Source organism: Alnus glutinosa, chromosome 4, assembly GCF_958979055.1.
Source record: "Alnus glutinosa chromosome 4, dhAlnGlut1.1, whole genome shotgun sequence".
In the NCBI taxonomy this organism is placed as follows: Eukaryota; Viridiplantae; Streptophyta; class Magnoliopsida; order Fagales; family Betulaceae; genus Alnus; species Alnus glutinosa.
In genome coordinates, this window is record NC_084889.1 from 28,097,454 (window position 1) to 28,119,503 (window position 22,050).

General features: G+C 32.0%; 1 protein-coding gene across 1 annotated transcript; it reads right to left on the reverse strand.

The window, feature by feature from the left end:
* Positions 1-3,432: 3,432 nt before the first annotated feature.
* LOC133867377 (uncharacterized) lies at positions 3,433-4,108 on the reverse strand. Its single transcript, XM_062304115.1, has one exon. The coding sequence runs from the start codon at positions 4,037-4,039 to the stop codon at positions 3,539-3,541; it is 501 nt and encodes a 166-aa protein (XP_062160099.1). The 5' UTR covers positions 4,040-4,108; the 3' UTR covers positions 3,433-3,538.
* Between the last annotated feature and the right edge of the window lie 17,942 nt (positions 4,109-22,050).

The window sequence follows — 22,050 nt, forward strand, 5'->3', positions numbered from 1 at the left end:
ATATTATATTTTTCATTTTACTGTTCAGTTGAGTCAATAATGTGTGTTTTTTTCTAAAATAAGAAAGAAAAGAAAAAATAAAAATTTTCAAAAATTTAAGTATGGATATTTTTGCATATTCTGTTACATTTTAACCAACACCTCAATCGTTGCAATTTTTTCATTTTTTTTGTTTTTTCCTAAAAAAAAATGAGGGGCATTTTAGAAATTTTGACATGTTTTAACGGAAAATTTTAGTAGAAGGTTGAAATTGAAAAAAATTAAAAGATGGATACTTTAAATTGATATTTTTAAAGTTTGTGTATTTAATTGAAAAAGTGATGAATATAAGGAATTATAAGTTAAGTTTTCCTAAGAAATATTGAATAATAATAAAAAAAAAAACCCCTTTTCTGCTGCCAGGATTTGAACCTGGATTCTTATCAAGAGAATTGCCATAGTGCTACAGCAGATTTCATGTTATATCTTCCCATGTTTAAATATTTATAATATAATAGTGTCCCGAAAACAAAGAAATATTTAATAAAAAAATAAAAATTCCGCTGCCGGGATTTGAACCCGGATTCTCAAATTCGAAGAATTACCATAGTGCTACATCAGATTTTATGTTAAGTTTCCCTTGTACTTTTAATTATACATTTGTAACCTGATCAAGAAAATAAATTTTTAGATTACAAATTATTATTATTATTATTATTTTTAATTTTTTTTTTCTGTTGCCAATATCCAAATGGATTACGCCTTGTTTGAAATCAAATTTGATCTTGTTTTTGTTTTCAGTGCAAATTTGTTTTGTTTTTTTATATAATAGAAAAATTGAAATATGGGTATATACTTTGCTTTATTGAAAAAATGTAAGGTCATTTTTGTCTTTTTGCAGGCCTTAGAAGGGACGTTGACAATGTTTTGATAGTTTGGAGAGACGATTGTCCCAATTGAAAGTTTAGGAGGACATTATCAATTTGTTGGTAGTTTGAGGGGTAGTATGTAGATTTTTCTTATTTTAAATTACATATATACTCTAAATGACAAAATTGTTTTTAACTTTTTTTCTTTTCTTAAAAAAAAAAAATTATTTATGGTATATTTCTACTTTAAAGTAATTGTGCTACATACAATTGACACATGATATGTCAAACGAGATCCATGTGAAATTAAATGATTCGTTTGACCAAACATACCGTTTGTTAAAAAGAAAATTAGTTGACGAAATGATCCATTTGAAATTAAAGAAAAACATAATGACATAATTGTTGAAATTGAAAACCTAATTCTACGCTGTTTAAGTTAAACTAAATTCATTGTCTTGACTAGTCAATGAACCAATGAAAATATTAATTTATATTCTTTGCAAATTGCAATGATCATATCATCAATACAGTTAAGTGAAAGTGATATATATTTAACTAGTAGTCATCTCAGTTTTCTGTTAGTAAAGTTGGCTGGTAGTAACTAATGAGCTTTAGCTCAAAATAGATTAATGATGGAGGGTGAGATTGTGGGTTCAAGTCTTACTAAATGCATGTGTAATTTACCAATAATAATAATAAGGGGTAATTACATTTTTTCCTCATCAATTATTAAAAAATGCGCGATACTCCCACAAACTACCAACTCGACCAAAATAGAGAATCTAACTACCAACTTTACACATTTTACCTCATTCCGTTCATTAGACCCATTAACATAGACGGAATATGCCAGTTTTGGACGCTAATTTTGATTAAAAGACAAAAATAACCTCAATTGATAAAAAAAAATTTGGTTTCTTAATTTGGTTTAATATTAACAAAAAATATTAAAACCAATATATTTAATAATAATAAAAAAAGCCAAAAAAAAAAAAGAGAAAGGGGATGGTTGCCGTGAGCCACCCCCAGAGGTGGCCGGAGCCACCTTTGGAGTGGCTGTTCGAAAAAACCTAGGGTGGCCGTGCGGGCCCCCAAATTGCGGGGTGGCCAGACCCACCTTTTGGGGGTGCAAGCCACCCCCTTTTCCTTTGGTTTTTTATTTTTATTTTTATTTTTTTGTTTAAGTTAAAGGCATTTAAGTCATTTTTTAAATTGAATTAGGGTATTTAAGTCTTTTCACGAGTTAGGCTTGACAGAAATGACAAAACATGTAATTATGGTAGTTGAATGCTATTTTTTGGTCGAATTGGTAGTTCATTAGGCATCACGCATTTTTTGATAGTTGATGGGGAAAAATGTAATTACCCTTAATAATAATAAAAGTTGGCTAGTAAATTAAACTTGGAATGTGCAGTGGTGATATAGAAGAGTAATGCTAGAAGTACGACTTTTGTTTAATTTTTATCATGAAAGTGAATGGTAATTTTAAAAAGTACATAATTTTTAGGGATAAAATGGAGAGAAATGTACGATTTCTAGCATTACTTGATATATAATACCATAACTAAAATGTTATTATTAATTAATTTTTCTTGCTATGGTAATTGCCTAAGAAACAAGAAGAAAATCTTTGCTTAGAGAAGAGTTAATGTTTGTTTATTTGCTTTTGGGCGAAGGAATGAGGATTTATTTTTTTGGCCTTTCAAGATCGTTGGAATTAAAAGAAGACAACTATATATGATCGATACCAATCATTTTTATGAAAAACTAATAAAATATAGAATATTTATAACTGGAAATCGCTATATATATTTTTATGTAATTCGAGCATGCCAGGGACCTAAAAAATATAGTTGACGAAGTAAATTAAACATCTCATTTTTAATTTATTTTAGGAATTATGTTATAATTTTCATTTTACTCAGTTGAGTCAATAATCTATTAGGTAACCAGCTATACTAATTAATGTATGGATTCCGTATTTCAATTTCAATGGATCTAATTTTAACGGAAATCAAACTCAAACTAAAAAAATCATGAAATCAATTAGGAAAAACCCTTTACTTACCGCTCATAATCTTTCATCATTTTTACAATCATACATTTAAACTACAAAAAATGTCAATTTAATGTATTCATATTTCAATTTTTTTCAAATTTTAACTCTTTGTTAGAATTTTTCGCTAAATTCTATCAAAATTCTCAAAATACTTTTTTTTTTTTTTTAGAAAAAAGAAAAAGAAAATAATTGCAAGGATTTAAGTGTTTTTTTTTTTTTGACATGTAAGGATTTAGGTGTTGGTTAGGATTTAATGGAATTTGTAAAAATAGTTATGCTTGATTCTTTGAAAAAATTTATAATTTTTTTTTTTAAAAAAAAACACGGAGTATTTTGAAAATTTTGACAAGATTAAATGAAAAATTCTAACGCAATAAATGAAATTAAAAAATATGAAAATATAGATATATTAAATTGACATTATTTTTTAAATTTAAAGATATTATTACAAAAGTAAAAAAAAAAAAAAAAATGTTTTCCGCTCAATTATTTGGCATATGACTGATGGGCATGGGCCTCGAGCTTTAACTTTAACCTCTTTACTTTATTAATCATAACCTCAAAAAAAGAAAAAAGAAAAAAAAAAGACTTGAAGAGAAGGAAAGAGAAACAAAATACAGCTATGATCTCACTGTTGACATGGTGTTTCAACAATGGTCTCTAACGCAGGCTTCCATGATCTCTGCCTTAAATACCTCTGCACTGGTTCCTGCTCAGTCGCCGGAGTATTATTCAAAGTCTTGGCTTCAGAAGGAAACATGCAAAACTCACCAAGAACAGGGAAGATCTTCTTCCCCAAGTGGTTAAAACTTCCATAATGCTTCAAAGCCTTGGAAGCCTTGTAAGAAAGAGAGCTCATTTCCTCGAGTGTTAGTACAGAGTAGAGCAGCTCCATGGGAAGGAGAAAGTAGAACTGCCGCAGCTCTAGCTCTTCGTCGGCCACAAGTCCGTGAATCCGATGCCCAATTTTCAGGCTGCTGGATTCGCAGACAAATTTTCCGGGGTTCTCTACCATGAGTTCTGCTGCTTTTACTGCCCTCGTGTAGATTTCCAGCCTTCCATCACTGAATAAGACCTTCACCACTCCATTCGAGATTATGGAAGGAGCACAAGATGTCACATTCCCCATGTACGTGTTTTTGTGTGAGAGAGAGAGAGAGAGAGGTGAAGGAGATGTGTGCTCTTCCTGAATATGAATGAATTTATGCATCCAAGAGGGGCAGTGGGTGAGAGGAGAGGAGAGAGATGGGCCATCGCCGATTATGTATTATTATTTAAGGAGATCAGGCTACACCCCTATAGGTAGGTAGGACCGGAGGTGCATGGATTTTCATGCAGAAAGGATTAAGGGTGGTAAATAAAATGCGTGTAATTGAGTAATTAATTACCTAGAAAGCATATAAATTCCGCGTGCCTTCAATGAATGGTAATTAAAGACCATTTTCTTTTGAAAAAAAAAAAAAATACTTAATTAGTCCTTTGATTGGATTTGAGGGTATGATAAATAACTTTTTAGAGTTTAAAAAGTAACAAATAGCTTATTGTGTTACGCCTATATGTCACATAATTCATCTTTACAAATTTTGGTCATTTTTCTATTCGGATCATAATGAAATTATAAATTTACCCTACAAAATATATGAAGTGAAAACTAAAATAAAAATGAGCAACGAATACAGGGGTGGTCGGCTACCCCTAGATTAACGAGAGAGAGACCGAACTACCCTCAAAGCTATTTGTCACTTTTTAAATTGTAGGCAACTATTATTCACCGTCTCAAACTTTATAGGCTAATTATGCAATTTTCCTTCTATTGTTTTTCCCCTTTCTTTTTAATGATTGTTGGGCGAGTAGTGCTACATACTCTACAACTTCAAACTATTTGTCACAAGCATCTATAGCGTGTTTTAAAGTATTTTAAGTGACTTTTTATGTCAGCAACTTAAAAGAAAAAAAAAAAAGATCAAGACAAGCTATTTAAAACACGTAATGTCAACCGGTATGATATGTGTATGATAAACGGACGTAAGTAATAGCATCACTCAGATAAATGGACATGAATAATAGCATCACTCTCAAATTGGGAAAAAATAAAAATAAAACCACTTCCTTATGTTCTATACCTAACTTCAATTGCATGAAAAGGCAATACATACAGCAGTGACCCTAGCTAGTACCCTGCTTCCAATTTGTTTTGTTGTTTAATATATACCTATGGTCGATCGTTATATTTTAGAATATCCAATTTGTTTATTAAGGCGAGCACATGGTAAGGCATGGACCAAGCTAAGTGTTTGGAACTTGTAGCAAAGCTCTCAGTAAGGACACCACCAAACTCATGATTGGATGTGGTAACAAGCGATTCCTTTGATTTTATTCCATCTAGAGGGCCGCCTACCCTAATAAACTATCCTAACCACCTATCAAGAGAGAGATAGGAAGTAAAACATAAGAATAATATCAATTGCACATTTTTATCTCATTATTATTTTACTTTTTGATATTGTAGTGTTAATCAACACTTAAATTAGTTATTGTTTAAAAAAATAAAAGTTCAATAGCTAAGTGGTAGTATCAAGTCAGCAGTGTATATATAATAATAGTACTGTATAAGTTTCTAGCATTACTCGCAAATATATCTATGGGCAAAGTTTTTCACCAAACTAGGTTAAAGGAATTTTCTATAACTCAGTTTGTTAACCGGCATTTATCATTAGAACATGCGAATCTCACGTGTAGAGAAAGTCTATCCCACTATGCTAACATCACATTATTAATAATTTACCATTGAATTTTTTTTTTTCCTTTTTAATTAAGATTGATTAAAATGTGGATTGATTAATAATGTCACGTCAGCATAGTGAGATAGTGTTGGGATAACAATATGCTATATAGCATTACTCTTTTAATAGAGCATGTAGTTCTCACATATATTTTAAATGGGCAATTCTAAATACTCATCTTCCATCTCACTTTCATATCACTGGATTGATGTAGCAGTGCCAATCCACCTTTAATTTTTTTTTCTTTATTTTTACTATTATTATTATTTTTATAAAAACTGATCTAATGGCTAATTAACACTGCCCAATGGTATGCAAATGAAATAAGAGATGAGTATGTAGCATTACTTATTTAAAAATTTGGTAGAAACCTCCCCCCCCCCCCCCCTTCTCTCTCTCTCTCTCTCTCTCTCTCTCTCTCTCTCTATATATATATATATATAAAAGGAATATTTAAAGGGATGTAGAAAATTGTAAAATCTTTGCTAGGTGTGTGGTCATTGTCGAAGGCTCTAGGTTTCCAGCTTACAAAATATTCCAAACACTAGATTACTTATAATTTTAGGAATCTAGTTTGTAATAATTAGTTCAACTTTATGGTTCATGATAAAATAGAAAACCTCCAGCTATCAATCAAGTAACGGCTTAGATTGATTCTCTCTACTTTCGTCCAACTTCTCTGTAGATTAGGTAGTATAAACAAGGAAACTGACATTTTGTTCAAGTTATGGCTTGCAATTTATCAGGTTTAGGATTGCTTTTGGTTTTGGTTGGCACAAGCGGTTCTTTTTGTTAAATCATCATTTATCCCAAAAATTTAAACAGATAAGAAAATGTAAATTTGATCATTTAATCAATACTTTAACACATTTTCTCTCACGTATGGGCCCAAACTCCATTTTAATCGGTGATATCCAACACGTTGAATATTTAATTGAATTTAGAGGTAAATGAAGAAGACATGGTTCGAACTCATCAAAACCTCTGCTCTGATATTATGTTAAATCATCATTTATTACATAAGGTTAAGCTGATAGAAAAATGTAAATTTAATCTTTTAATCAATAATTTAACCTTTTTCTTTTTTCCATTTTTGTTAAATGGCGAAATATTGAATACAGAACCTCAAAATGGCTCAGGGTATTTTTTGGTTCTTTGCAACTATTTAGCCAATAAGGCTATAAGGATGAATTGGGGTTCAAGTTGATTTATTATTACTATTGTTTTTTAACAAGAATCAATTTCTCTATATTAGGCTTTTATTCTATTTCATTGTAGGCTTGTAGCTAGGTCTATTCTCTTCTTTATTTAGTTGAGGAATTTTTTGTTCACCACTCCCAATCGGTCTATAGTTTTATATACTTCAATATAGTCAAGACGTAGCCTTAACGATTTCATCAGTCTCTTTCTCTCTCTACTTCTGCTCTTCTCTTCCACATTTTAGATATATCATATTATATATTTCTGCAGTCCAAAAGTGTGAAAGAGTGTTTTTAACCTCTTTTTTCTTTTAATCTTTCTTTTGGTGCCCAATAATAGTTTTGAACTCTCAATATTTCCTCTTATGGCCAACCAAAACAAGATTAAAGTTTAAGAAACTTTGGGGGTTGCATTCATGAGGGTTCTCTTTAAAAAAAAAAAAAAAAAAAAAAAAAAAAAAAAAAAAAAAAAAGAGGATTAAATCCTTAATGCACAACATGTTCAATGAAGGACAATTTCTCCTTTTTTTCCTCTATGATGTAGAGTAGCAAGTAACTTTTCTTCAATGTTAACAAAAATGTAGGGTCAAAATCATGACGAATGGGATTTGAATAGATTAATTAGTTGTAATTAACTCCAAGGCATACAGAATTGAAATGCTTTTGCAACCGGTTGGTGTAACTGATCACTGAGGAGGAATTAATATTAAATTTGACTGTGAATCAAGAATCTTTATTGCAACAACTAAATGATTACCACAAACAAATGCTTATTAATTTCCATCACCTTTTTATTTTTCATTCTTTTGAGTTAAACCAACTGCCCGGAGTTGACGGTTGAATCGTGAATAAATTGCGTGGTCTATAAGTCATAGAATATATCTAGGAACAACAGCTCAATGGGAGTAACGAGTTTAAAGAAAATAGAGACTGTGATAGATAATCTGTTGGATAAATGTATTGAAAAATTAGTAGTTAAAATTTAAAAATTAAAAATTGTACTTTGAGTAGCTAAACTAACCGTTAGTGCTGGAATTTGCCTGAAAATGGAAATAGAAATTCAAATGCGCAATTGTGAGGGTGGTTCGGCCACCCCTATGGCCAAAGAGAAAAAAAATAAAAATAAATAAATAAATTGTGAAGGTTTTGGCCCTTGAGGGTGGTTCGACCACCCAAAATGGCCAAAAAGAATATATATATAGACACACACACGCACACACTCACATAGAGGAGGCCCAGGAGGGTTTTGGCCATTGGGGTGGCCAAACCACCCCCGTGGCCCATGGGGGTGGTTCGGCCACCCCCAAGGGTCAAAACCATCACAATTTTTTATTTTTATTTTTTCTCTGTTTGGCCATAGGGGTGCCCGAACCACCCTCATGGGCCATGAGGGTGGTTCGGCCACCCCAGGGACCCTCACAATTTTTTTTATTTTTTATTTTTTAAAAAAGTTTTATTGATTTTAATTTTTAATTTTTTTTTTAATATTCTACCACGTGTCAACACTCCAAGGGTTGACACGTGGCAGACCGTTAAATATTGGACGGAAAAATAGACGAAGGTACCAAGTCTGTCATTTCCCAAACCACAGGTACCATCTGTGATACGAATGAAAGTATATGAGGTAAAAAATAAAGTTTCTAAACGACTAGTACCAATAAAGTATTTAACCCTTAATTAAATTCACTAAAATGACGTCGTTTTGAATTTGTCAAGTTTAGGACCTTTAGGTTATGTTAGGTCTTTTTCACAAACATCTCAAAATCATACCTCATACATTTTTTTGTTTTTCTTTTCTTCAGATAATCCAAATGCCGATTACTTTATGAGACAATGACCATTTATGGCTGATAATCATGAATTGTATAACAAGTGAATTTTAGTTTATTTAAGTTTGTATATAATAATAACCACATTATTTAATCTTGTATATAGATTTAAGGGTAAATGTCTAATAAATCTCTAAGTCAGGGCGCTATTTGAATTCGATCCATCACTTTCTGAAAGTAAGTACTCGGTGCTTAACTTTTTCGCAAATTTGAAACAGGTCCTTCTGTCATTTTTCCATCCATTCTTCTAACCACTGTTAGTGCCACGTCACCATTTTTGCTATGTTATCATAAAATATTATTATTTTATTTAATTATTAATTTAAAAACTTTAAATTTATTTTTTATTTTTTATTTTCTAAAAAAAGAAAAGAAAAAGAAAAGTAGGGGGTATGGGAGGAGGGGTGAGCCACCCCCTTGGACCGGTGAGTGTCTTTTTTTTTTTCTTCGTTTTTGTTTGTTTGTTTTGTTGGGTAGTTGTTTTCTGATTGAATAACAAAGGGTTTAGGTCATCCCTCTCAATCTCTCCAGAACCGTAACGGCAACAGTGGGTCAAGAACTCGATGAATGCAGATCGACCCAAGTTGGAGTTGGATGTGTTTGTTGGAAGTGCGTTTGGTTCATACTTGTCTAAAATTTGGGTTGATGGAATAGGCACAAGAGGTGTTTGAGGAATTGCTGATGAGGGATTGGCGATGAATGGTCACGATTTGCCTTAGTGGGTTGCCTCTATCGTGAAGGAGGAGTGGACAAATGAAGTATTTGATTTAGAGTTGATGAGGGATGCATCTATAATCGATGATGAGTTATTGAACGCGTTAAAACTAGCTTTGCATTGTGTTGATCCGTCACCGTTGGCTCGGCCAGAAGTTCAGCAGGTTCTCTAGCAATTGGAAGAGATTAGACCAGAAACGGTCGCCAGTTCTAGTGATGATGGGATTGGAATTCCTTCAACGAGTGATATTTAGGAAGACAACTACTACTAGTCTAGTCCACGATTCTTTCATTCTTGAACATTAGTTTTGTTTAGTGATTGCATTGGCGTCTGTAAGTACGAGTTTGTTTCAGTTTATTCAAGGCTCTTTTGTCTTGATCATTTGTGATTGGATTTGCATAGGCCGTGGATTAAGCGACAGAGAACAGAAAAATACTCACCGGGGTCCAAGGGGGTGGCAGCGAGCCACCCCAGAGGTGGCGCCGGCCACCTCTGGGGGTGCCTCGCCCCTCCCCAATGGGGTGGCTGCCGCCCCATACCCCCTACTTTTCTTTTTTCTTTTTTTTAGAAAATAAAAAAATAAATTTTAAGTTTTTAATTTAATAATTAAATAAAATAATAATATTTTAGGATGACATGGCAAAAAGGGTGACGTGGCACTAACGGTGGTTAGAAAAATGAATGAAAAAAATGACGGAAGGACCTGTTTCAAATTCGCGAAAAAGTTAAGCATCGAATACTTACTTTCAAAAAGTGAGAGATCGAATTCAAATGGCTCTCTGACTCAGAGATTTATTAGACATTTATCCTAGATTTAAATAGTAATCCAAAATGCCTATTATTTGATATGTGGATAGCGAATAATAACAACAATAGCTGCGCGGATGGGGATAGTAATCGCATGATGCATATGTCTAAAAGTGATAACCATATTATGCAGATGCGGATATTGATAATAACCGCATCAATATTTTTATCCCTAATAAAGACCGCATCAATGTCATTATGAAAATTTCTCATGGTATCATGAGCTTTAGAAATTTTGGGAAGATTAGCAAGATTCCTGGCTGTAACACTTTGGCAATAAGACTAGGAGATCAAAAGATTAATTTATTAGTAGTCCCACAACAATAAAGTGAATTAAAAATAGAAAAAATATATATATAATATAAACTTGTATATGGAAAACAGTTCGACCTATTTCTTTTCTAATCGGGCTACAAGTAGATAACAATAAAAACAAGGGATAACGTCCAAGAAATCCGCTGTAGCACAATGGCAATTCTCGCATTAAGAATCCGGGTTCAAATCCCGGCAGCGGAAAAGTTTTAATTTCTAAATATTTATTCTGGCCCCAACAGCTCCCTCTCCAAGATTCAATTTGGAAAAAAGGATAAAGTGTTTGATTAACTGTACTTTTTTTAAGCATATGCTCTAAATTTTGGTAAAAATTTTAAAATGAAAAGCTTGTTGGGGATGCTATAATAAAGGAGACCCTTCCGGTAGGGCATATTATTTCATTAGGCAAATTAGGCTGTTGCCAAAGGCTTCCAAATAATAATTATATAATAAATATTCTTTACATAAAACAAGTGTTTATTACTCTAAATATGGTAAAAATGTTTGTAAACATTTCTAATTAAGGCCCTTGATTATGGTAAAAAAAAGTCAGTAATTAATGTTCTCTAGTTAAGGCCCTCAAACAAGACAATGATCATATTTATTTTAAATGAAATAGATAGTATCAATTTCATGGTTCGGATTTAAAGTTGGCACATATATAATGGTGTACATGATTTTACTGCTCTAAAATTTTTAAAAGATGTGTCAATGTTAACTTCATATACACTGTTATATGCACCAACTTTAAATTATGATCATGATTTCATTTGAAATTGAGAAGATTTTATCCCCTCAATTATGATAAAAAAACAAAAAAATACCAATTGAGAAGCAAAAATTTTAATGCCCAAGATATAGATTTTGGAAAAGAAAGAAAAAAGGGAAAATAACACATATTCCCCTCAAACTACCACTCAATGGTCAAATTTCTCCACTATCAATTGTGTCAATGTTCTCCCCTCAAACTACTAAAACATGTCAATGTTCCCTCTAAATAAGACTAATAAAAAGACAAAAATGACCATAATTTTTTTCAATAAGACAAAAATGTCCTTATAAATTCAATAAAAAAAAAATAAAAACTCAAAACTAAAAAGTAACAGCACTACAAAAAAAAAACGGCTTTTGGAGCCGTTTTAAAAAAGCGACTCTAATTAGAGCCGTTTTAAAAAAGTGGCTCAAATTAGAGCCGTTTTAATCAAAACGACTGTATTTAGAGCTGCTTTTTCAAAACGGCTCTAATTAATTTTGGGCCATTTTTACTAAAACGGCTTGGAGCCCTTTTTGTTACAACAAGTCAAATTAGTTTGAGCCGTTTTAACAATAGTCACTCTAATTAGAGACTTTTTTTTTTAAACGGCTCTAATTTGAGCCGCTTTTCAATTAGAACTATCAACAAAACGGTTCAAAATTGAGTCATTTTGATCAAAATGGCTCTAATTGCAGCCGTTTAAAAAAAAAACAAAAAAAAAGGTCTCAAATTAGAGACGTTTAACTAAAAAAAAGAAAATGTTTCACATTGATCGTACCACGATCGATTACATAGATTGTACCACGTTCCATCACATAGATCATATCACGATCGATCAAAGATCGTATTACAACTGATCACATTGATCGTACCACGATCGATCACATAGATTGTTCCACGATCGATCACATAGATTGTACCACGATTGATCACATAGATCGAACCACGACTTATCAAATAGATCGTACCACGATCGATCACACATGATCATACCACGATCCATCACACTGATCGTACCATGATCTATCACATAGATCATACTACGGTCGATCACATTTAATTTATTTATTTTTCGTTTGTTTATTTAATTTTTTTTAAAACAAAATTTTGTTTTTTATTTGTTTTTTCCTTTTTCCTTTAATTTTTTTTAATTTGTTTTTTAAAAAATATTTTTTATGTGTACTTTTTCCTATAATTAATATGTAATACTATATTTAATTAGCTAGTATATCATATGCTTAGTTATCAAAAAATTAATTAAAAATAAAAATAAGTGATTGGAGCTGTTTTGAAAGAAAATGGCTCTATTTGGAGCCGTTTTGGAAATGGCTCCAATTAAAGCCGTTTTTGGAAAACAGCTCTAAAATTTGGGCGGGACATGAAATTTTCGTGTCCCGCGTGCACAGCAAAAAAAAAAAAATCAACTTTTTGAATTTAATTTTTTTTTCCTTTCACTCACCCATAAAATATATAAATCTCTTTCTTTACTCTCTCTCTCTCTGATCGTGACTTTCATGTCTCATAAGTCTCTATCATCTTCCTTTTTCCCTTTCTTTCTTCTTTCATTTTCTTCTTCTCCCTCTTCTCTCTCTCTCTCTCTCTCTCTCCGACCACTGTTGACGTGGGTCTCAAGAGACCCACGTACTAGGTCCCTTGAGATCCAGCGGTGGGCCTCTTGAGTTTTGAAATTTTGATTTTGAAAAAAATATATGTTGCTCATTTTTTATGGTTTTCCCACTTTTTGACTAGGTAGCTCCTGAATCTTCTGCTGATCGTACTGGATCTGTCCAAATGATATTGTAATTAAATTTGATGGAAGCTTGTTGAAAGCATCAAGGATGTATTTGTTGTTTTGTTTAGTTTTCTGTTTTTGCTGCTTTGTTATTGTAGTATTGAGTGTTTCTGTTGTAAAAGTTTTGGTGTTTTGTGTTGTCTATTGCTTTGTTGTTGCAGTAATGTAAAAGAATATTTTTTCTCTTGATTTTGATTTTAGACATGGTTGCAACATATCATATTCATTCATAAAATAAATAAATAAATAAATAAATTCTTTATTTTTGTTTTCTTTAAGCCGTGAATTATGTTTGGGAAATCAAAGGTTATAATTTGTTTAGTTGTTCGAAAAATGAGGAAAAGAAAAGAATAAATGGTGGATTTTAGTTTTCTAAGTAATCAAACGCTGCTCTGCAAGTCAATTTATTTATTTATTTATTTATTTATTTATTTATTTATTTTTTTAATTTAGAGTATGACTCAATTTAAAGAAAGTTAATTAATTTTTTATTAACTTTAGATTTTTTTTTTTTTCATTTATAAAAAAAATTCTTGACCCCAATGAACCAAAATCTTGGCTCCGCTATTGCCTAAAAGTGATAACTGCATTATGAAGATACAAATATTGCTAACAACCGCATCAATGTTATTATGGAAGGTTATCGTGGTATGATGAGCTTTAGAAATTTTGGGAAGAATAGCAGGGGTGAAATCTTAGGTCAGGTTTAGGACAAGTGAAATCTTAGTTTATTTAAGCTTGTATATAGTAATAACTGCATTATTTAATCTTACATATAGATTTAGATATTAATTCAAAAAGTTCATTATCTCATATGTAGATAGCGGATAATAACCGCATTTAATAAAATCAATAATCGCGTGGATGTGAATAGAAATCACATCATACGAATATCTAAAAGCAGGGGCGGAGCCAGGGGGTCGAGAGGGGGCAAGTGCCCCCCTCACCTCCCGAAAAGTTTATTTGCTCCCTGTGAAATTTTTTTTCAATATCCTTGTTGCCGACCTTCAACCACTCATTGATGGGCAAATTATTTTTTAGACGGACTGAGATTTACGATTCTTAGCCAGCGATTTATCGGGTTTTGGTAAATTACATTGCTCAGAACTGTTCAAAATTTTCAGAAGAAACAAAGGTTGAAGACGAACTATGCATTTCGTAAAACAATGTTTAAGCAAATGGAACAGTGGAAGAGTTTACAAAACAATTTTTTTATCCAAACGCGCCGTTTCATTTATTTCCTGGAGTTGCATTTAGTCAAATGCGCCGTTTCATTTATTTCCTGGAGTTGCATTTAGTCAAATGCACAGTTTGACTTAACTATTTTTGATTTTTATCTGTGATTCTATGAGACTTTTGTTTTTTTACCGTGATATAGTGACTCTGTGTGACTTTGTCTATGCTAATTTTATATATATATATATATATATATATATATATATATATATATATATATATATATATATATATATATATATATATATATATATATATATATATATATATTTTTAATGAAAGTAATGGGAGTCTATCACCACTACTGAGAGTGTGAGTCGGTGAGAGAGTCAAAGGAGTAGATGCCCAAACACTGTTTCAATTGAAGGGTGGGTTTGTTTGTCTGTTAGAGGCTAGTTTTATTTTTTATTTTTTAAAAAAACTGAACATCAAGGATTAGCACGGCTTTAAAAAAAGTTAATTAATTTTTTTTTATTAACTTTAGATTTTTTTTTTTCATTTAAAAAGAAAAATCTTGGCTCTGTTATTGCCTAAAAGTAATAATTGCATTATAAAAATACAAATATTGCTAATAACCACATCAATGTCATTATGAAAATTCCTCATGGTATGATGAGCTTTAGAAATTTTGGGAAGATTAGCAAGATTCCTGGCCGTAACACTTTGGCAATAAGACTATGAGATCCAAAAAGATTAATTAATTAGTAGACGTCCCTACGACAATAAAGTGAATTAAAAATAGAAAAAATATATATATAATATAAACTTGTATATGGAAAACAGTTCGATCTATTTCTTTTCTAATCGGGCTACAAGTAGATAATAATAAAAACAAGGGATAACTACCAAGAAATCCCCTGTAGCACTATGGCAATTCTCGCGTTAAGAATCCGGGTTCGAATCCCGGCAGCGGAAAAGTTTTAATTTCTAAATATTTCTTTTGCCCCCAACAACAACTCCCTCGTCAAGTGAGGCCGTTGCCTCTCATTTGGAACAGACTAACGCTATATATTGAAACCATTCCTTGGAAGAGAGTACCGTTATATATATATAAAAACAGTGTTCAAGATACAAGTACAAAAAAATAATAACCCCCCAAAAATAAAATGGAACATTTTCGTATATTTTTTGTATCGTTTTGGTGACATTGCCGAGCGGTAAGGAGGAGGGCTGCAAATCCTTTTTCCCCAATTCAAATCTGGGTGTCGCCTGATCAACAAAAAAAAAAAAATTGGAATACCATTATGTTTTGTTGAGATAACTTGACAATTTTTTATTTTTTATTTTTTATTTTTTATTTTTAAATTTTTCTAGCAGAAGTAAGCGGGAGAGAGGACTCTTGATAATTACTTGATTCTATAAGCATCTAGCGGTTCTGTTCTCTAAACTGAAAATGCTGTAAATCCTTGCGTTTAGAATAAAAAGTAGTTTTAACCCCTAAATTTAGAAAAAAAATTATTAAGTAGTTTCTAATGGTCTCTTCCCAGCCACCAACCTAGAGCTCCTACTTCTGATCCAATCACCTCAATCATGGCTGTCTCGATACATTTTGAGACTTAAGGCAACAAGTTTAAGTGAATTTTTTTAAAAAAAATATTAATTTTTTTAATATTAATATTACTTTATTTAAAAGTTATTTTTCTTCCTTTTTGGATGCAAAATTATTGTCCCTTTAAATTCTGATTGGAATTTTGGTTGCTAATGCTCATCACAATGCCCAAATAATCTATTCCCACAATGTAATTGAATATTATTATTATTTTCACTCTCTCCATTATTTTCACGAATAAAACGTTTAAAGTTGAAAAATGAGTTTTATTTAAGAATGCCTTTAATATTATTTGATTCTCTTATTTAATACTATCAATTTTTTAAGGCTTATTTAATAATGGAATGATGGAGAATTAAATTATATTAATGCCTTTTAAACTACTTATTACTATAATTAGAAGCCTTAATTAAAGAATCTTGACTATAATTAAACCTTCAATTTTGTTTTTTTTTTTTTAAAAAAAACTTATTAATATTCATTAATTGAGAGCCATAAACGACCGCCTAATTTTATTTTATTATTTTATTGTAGAGCGGGCCTTGACCCCAATTGTATATCTTTTTATTCTCGAGTCTAATGGATAGGAACTGTTTCAACTGCTATTCATTGCCTCCAAAACTTGGCTTTTCACATAAGTGATTTGAAAATGCCCCTTTGGCCCTAACTTTTTAATTTTCAACATGGACTCCTTAACTTTTTAGCGTTTTTGAATAGGGCCCTTCCATCACTTTTTCATCCAATTTTGCAAACTCTATTGAGGAATGCTAGAGCATCTTCTGGTGTTCTCCTAGAATGTCATAGATGTAATTTTTTTGATTAAAAAATTGCATCTATGCTGATGTAATTTTTTAATTACATCTATGCCATTCCAGGAGAACACTAGGAGAACACCAGAAAATGTTCTAACATTTCTCAACTCTATTAGTGCCACGTGTCTATTTTCACAACATCACCTTAAAATACATATTTTTTTTAATAATTTCATTTAAAAAAATTTAACAACAATTTTTTTTTTTTTAAAAAAAAAGTGTTGGGGGGGGGGGGGGGGGGGGGTTGGAACACGGCTACCCTCGGCCCTAAGAAATAAAAAAAAAAGGGGGAGAGGACCTTCTTTTTTGGGAATTCATGGTGCCAGGTATGAAGTGGGTGGCCCGCTTGAGAACCTTAGTGAGCTTCTATATGTGCACACAAGGAGAGAGAGAGAGAAATAGGAACTATGAAGAGATGAGAGGAAAGTGACGGAAAGTGAAGGCCGGAAGAGACTTCTTAGAAAAGAAATAATATTAAAAAACTCAATGGCTAAAAGAAATGAGTAATGCTACACATCATCCTCTTGTCCTCCTTTTGTCCTCCCAAATTTGATGTGGCTCTTAAAATCACCATTGAATTTATGATAAATCATTATTGAATTTTGATCCAATGGTGATTTTAAGAGCTACATCAATTTTGGGAGGACAAAAAGTGGACAAGAGGATGATGTATAGCATTACTCAAAAGAAATTGTGAACCAAATTTGGATCGAGAATCTGACCAGAGCCAATTTGGAAAAGGATAGAAATTTCCTACAAACCAGTTTGTAAGAAATTTCATACAACTCATATATAAAATTAACATGTGAGAAAATAACATGTGCTTCTTACATGCTTTTTTAATAAAAAACATTTGTTTCTCACATGTTTAAAGGACACATGTCAATCTTATACGTGGGTTGTAAGAAATTTTCAACAAACTGGTTTGTAGAAAATTTTTGTCCTTTAAGAAAAAAAGATAAAGTGATTGATGAACTGTTCTTTTTAAGGATATTCTCTAAATTTTGGTGAAAATTTTGAAATGAAGAGCTTGTTGGGGATGCTCTAATAAAAGAGACCCTCCTAGTAGGGCCTGTTATTTCATTAGGCAAATTAGGCTATTCCCTAATGCCCCCAAATAATAACCATATAATAAATATTCTTTACATAAAAAAAAGTGTTTATGACTCTAAATATGGTAAAAAGTTTGTAAACATTTCTAATTAAGGCCATTATTTATGGTAAAACAGTTAGTAATTAATGTTATCTTATTAAGGCCCTCGATCAAGATAATGATCATATCTATTTCAAATGAAACTATCTATAATATCAATTTCATGGTCCGGATTTAAAGTTAGTACATATATAATAGTGTACATTTTTTTGAGATAAATATCAGAAATTTTATTAATCAAAGGGGGAGAATTTTCTCCTCAAGAATGACACTACGGATTGGAGGAGGACTCTCCTCCAACCATACACAATTAACCCTATGAGATAAAGCAAATTTTGCCAGAGTATGACTTGCACCATTTGCAGTCCTACAACAGTGCCTCACGCTGATTAAATCAAAATCCGGAAGTAAGAGCTTTGAATCATTAACCAACTGTCCGAATTTGGTCCAACAAGGTTCCTCCTTCTTAAGAGCTGAGACAACAGTTAAGGAGTCCCTTTCAAAATGCACCTTGCAAAGACCCAAATCATGACAGAGAGAAATAGCCCTCCAAGCCTCAATCTCATGAATAACAAAGGGTTTAGGTCATCCCTCTCAATCTCTCCAGAACCGTAATAGCAACAGTGGGTCAAGAACTCAATGAATGCAGATTGACCCAAGTGGGAGTTGGATGTGTTTGTTGGAAGTGCGTTTGGTCCATACTTGTCTAAAATTTGGGTTGATGGAATAGGCACAAAAGGTGTTCGAGGAATTGCCGATGAGGGATTGGCGATGAATGGTCACGATTTGCCTCAGTGGGTTGCCTCTATCTTGAAGGAGGAATGGACAAATGAAGTATTTGATTTAAAGTTGATGAGGGATGCATCTATAATCGGTGATGAGTTGCTGAACACGTTAAAACTGGCTTTGCATTGTGTTGATCCGTCACTGTCGGCTCGACCAGAAGTTCAGCAGGTTCTCTAGCAACTAGAAGAGATTAGACCAGAGACGGCCGCTAGTTCTAGTGATGATGGGATTGGAATCCCTTCAATGAGTGATATTTAGGAAGATAACTACTACTAGTCTAGTCCACGATTCTTTCATTCTTGAACATTAATTTTGTTTAGTGATTGCATTGGCGTCTATAAGTATGAGCTTGTTTCAATTTATTCAAGGCTCTTTTTGTCTTGATCATTTGTGATTGGATTTGCATAGGCTAGGGTTAAGCGATAGAGAACAGAAAAACACTCACCGGGGTCCAAGGGGGTGGCTCGCCCCTCCCCAAGGGGGTGGCTGCCGCCCCATACGCCCTACTTTTCTTTTTTCTTTTTTTAGAAAATAAAAAATAAATTTTAAGTTTTTAAATTAATAATTAAATAAAATAATAATATTTTAGGATGACATGGCAAAAAATGTGACGTGGCACTAACGGTGGTTAGAAAAATTGATGAAAAAATGACGGAATGACCTGTTTCAAATTCGGGAAAAAGTTAAGTATCGAATACTTACTTTCAAAAAGTGAGAGTTCGAATTCAAATGGCGCTTCGACTCAGAGATTTATTAGACATTTACCCTAGATTTAAATAGTAATCCAAAACGCCTATTATTTGATATGTGAATAGCGGATAATAACAGCAATAGCCACGCGGAAGCGGATAGTAATTGCATGATGCAAATGTCTAAAAGTAATAACCATATTATGCAAATGCGGATATTGATAATAACCGCATCAACATTTTTACCCCTAATAAAGACCGCATCAATGTCATTATAAAAAGTCCTCGTAGTATCATGGTCTTTAGAAATTTTGGGAAGATTAGCAAGATTCCTTGCTGTAGCACTTTGGCAATAAGACTAAGAGATCCAAAGATTAATTTATTAGTAGTCCCACAACAATAAAGTGAATTAAAAATAGAAAAAATATATATATAATATAAACTTGTATATGGAAAACAGTTCAATCTATTTCTTTTCTAATCGGGCTACAAGTAGATAAGAATAAAAACAAGGGAAAACGACCAAGAAATCCGCTGTAGCACTATGGCAATTCTCGCATTAAGAATCCGGGTTCAAATCCCGGCAGCGGAAAAGTTTTAATTTCTAAATATTTATTCTGGCCCCAACAGCTCCCTCTCCAAGATTCAATTTGGACAAAAGGATAAAGTGTTTGATCAACTGTACTTTTTTAAGGATATCCTCTAAATTTTGGTAAAAATTTTAAAATGAAAAACTTATTGGGGATGCTATAATAAAGGAGACCCTTCCGGTAGGGCATATTATTTCATTAGGCAAATTAGGCTGTTGCCAAAGGCTTCCAAATAATAATTATATAATAAATATTCTTTACATAAAAAAAGTGTTTATTACTCTAAATATGGTAAAAAAGTTTGTAAACATTTCTAATTAAGGCCCTTGATTATGGTAAAAAAAAGTCAGTAATTAATGTTCTCTAGTTAAGGCCCTCAAACAAGACAATGATTATATTTATTTTAAATGAAATAGACAGTATCAATTTCATGGCTCGGATTTAAAGTTGGTACATATCTAACAGTATACGTGATTTTATATTATTTAAAAGTTTTAAAAGATGTGTCAATGTTGACTTCATATACACCAATTTAATTTTATTCGAATGAAATCTATATTTTTTTTTTTTTAAAAAAAGTGTTCCCAGGCATTACTCATCGCCTATATAGCTAGATTCTCACTTGTCCATTTAATAAGAAATGCTATGTAGCATTCTCTTAACATTCTCAGTTGAGTTAATATACTCTATCCACCAAGGTGGACAGAATGTCTCACTTAAAATATTTGTGGTTTAGCATCTTGGTCATACTTGTACTTATGCATCATACAACCAATCCTTGTAAAGAAAACATTTAACTACATGTTAACTCTTTCACTTGATACATTGATATGTCTTCTTTCTTTCTTCATTTTTTTTTGTGTGTTTTTTTTTAGATGATTTAACTCTTCCATTTGATGCATTGATGCGAAGTAAAGAGCAGGGGTGAAATCTTAGGACAAGTTTAGGATAAGTGAAATCTTAGTTTATTTAAGCTTGTATATAGTAATAATCGCATTATTTAATATTGTATATATATTTAGATAGTAATACAAAACGTTCATTATCTCATATACGAATAGCGGATGATAACTGTATTTAATAACATCAATAACTGCGCAAATGCGGATATCTAAAAGCAGGGGCAGAGCCAGGGGTCGAGAGTGGGCAAGTGCCCCACCTCACCTTTTGAAAAGTTTCGTTACTCCCTGTGAATTTTTTTTGAATATCTTTGTTGCCCACTCTCATTCACTCATTAAGGGGAAAATTATTTTTCAAAAGGACTGAGATTTATGATTCTTAGCCAATGATTTATCGCGTTTTGGTAAATTAGGTTGCTTAGAGCTGTTCAAATTCTTCATAAGAAACAAAGGTTGAAGACGAACTATGCATTTCGTAAAACATAATGTTTAAGCATGTGGAACAGCAGAAGAGTTTACAAAACATAATTTTTAATTCAAACGTCCTGGTTCATTTATTTACTGGAGTTGCATTTAGTCAAACGCATAGTTTGATTTAATGACTTTTGTTTTTTATCTGCGATTCTATGAGACTTCGTGAGGCTTTTGTTTTTTTACCGTGATATAGTGACTCTGTGTAACTTTGTCTCTATGTTATTTTTTTTTTAATGAAAGTGATGTGAGTCTATCATGATTAGTGAGAGTGTGAGACGGTGAGAGAGTCAAAGGAGTAGATGCCCACACACTATTTCAATTGAAGAGTGGGTCTATGACGTTTGTCTGTCTGTGAGAGGCTAGTTTTATTTTTTATTTTTAAACAAAAGAAAAAAAAAAAACTGAATATCACGGCTTTTAAAAAAGTTAATTAATTTTTTATTAACTTTAGACTTTTTTTGTTTCATTTATCAAAAAAAAAAAAAAAATTGTTAACCCCAATGAACCAAAATCATGGCTCTGCTATTGCCTAAAAGTGATAACCGTATTATGCAAAATACAAATATTTTTAATAACTGCATCCGCATTTTTATTCCTACTAAATACTGCATCAATGTTTAAAGTGATAATTGCATTATGAAGATACATATATCGTTAATAACCACATCAATAATATTATGGAAGGTCCTCATGGTATCATGAGCTTTAGAAATTTTGGGAAGATTAGCAAGATTCCTGGCTGTAAGACTATGGCAATAAGA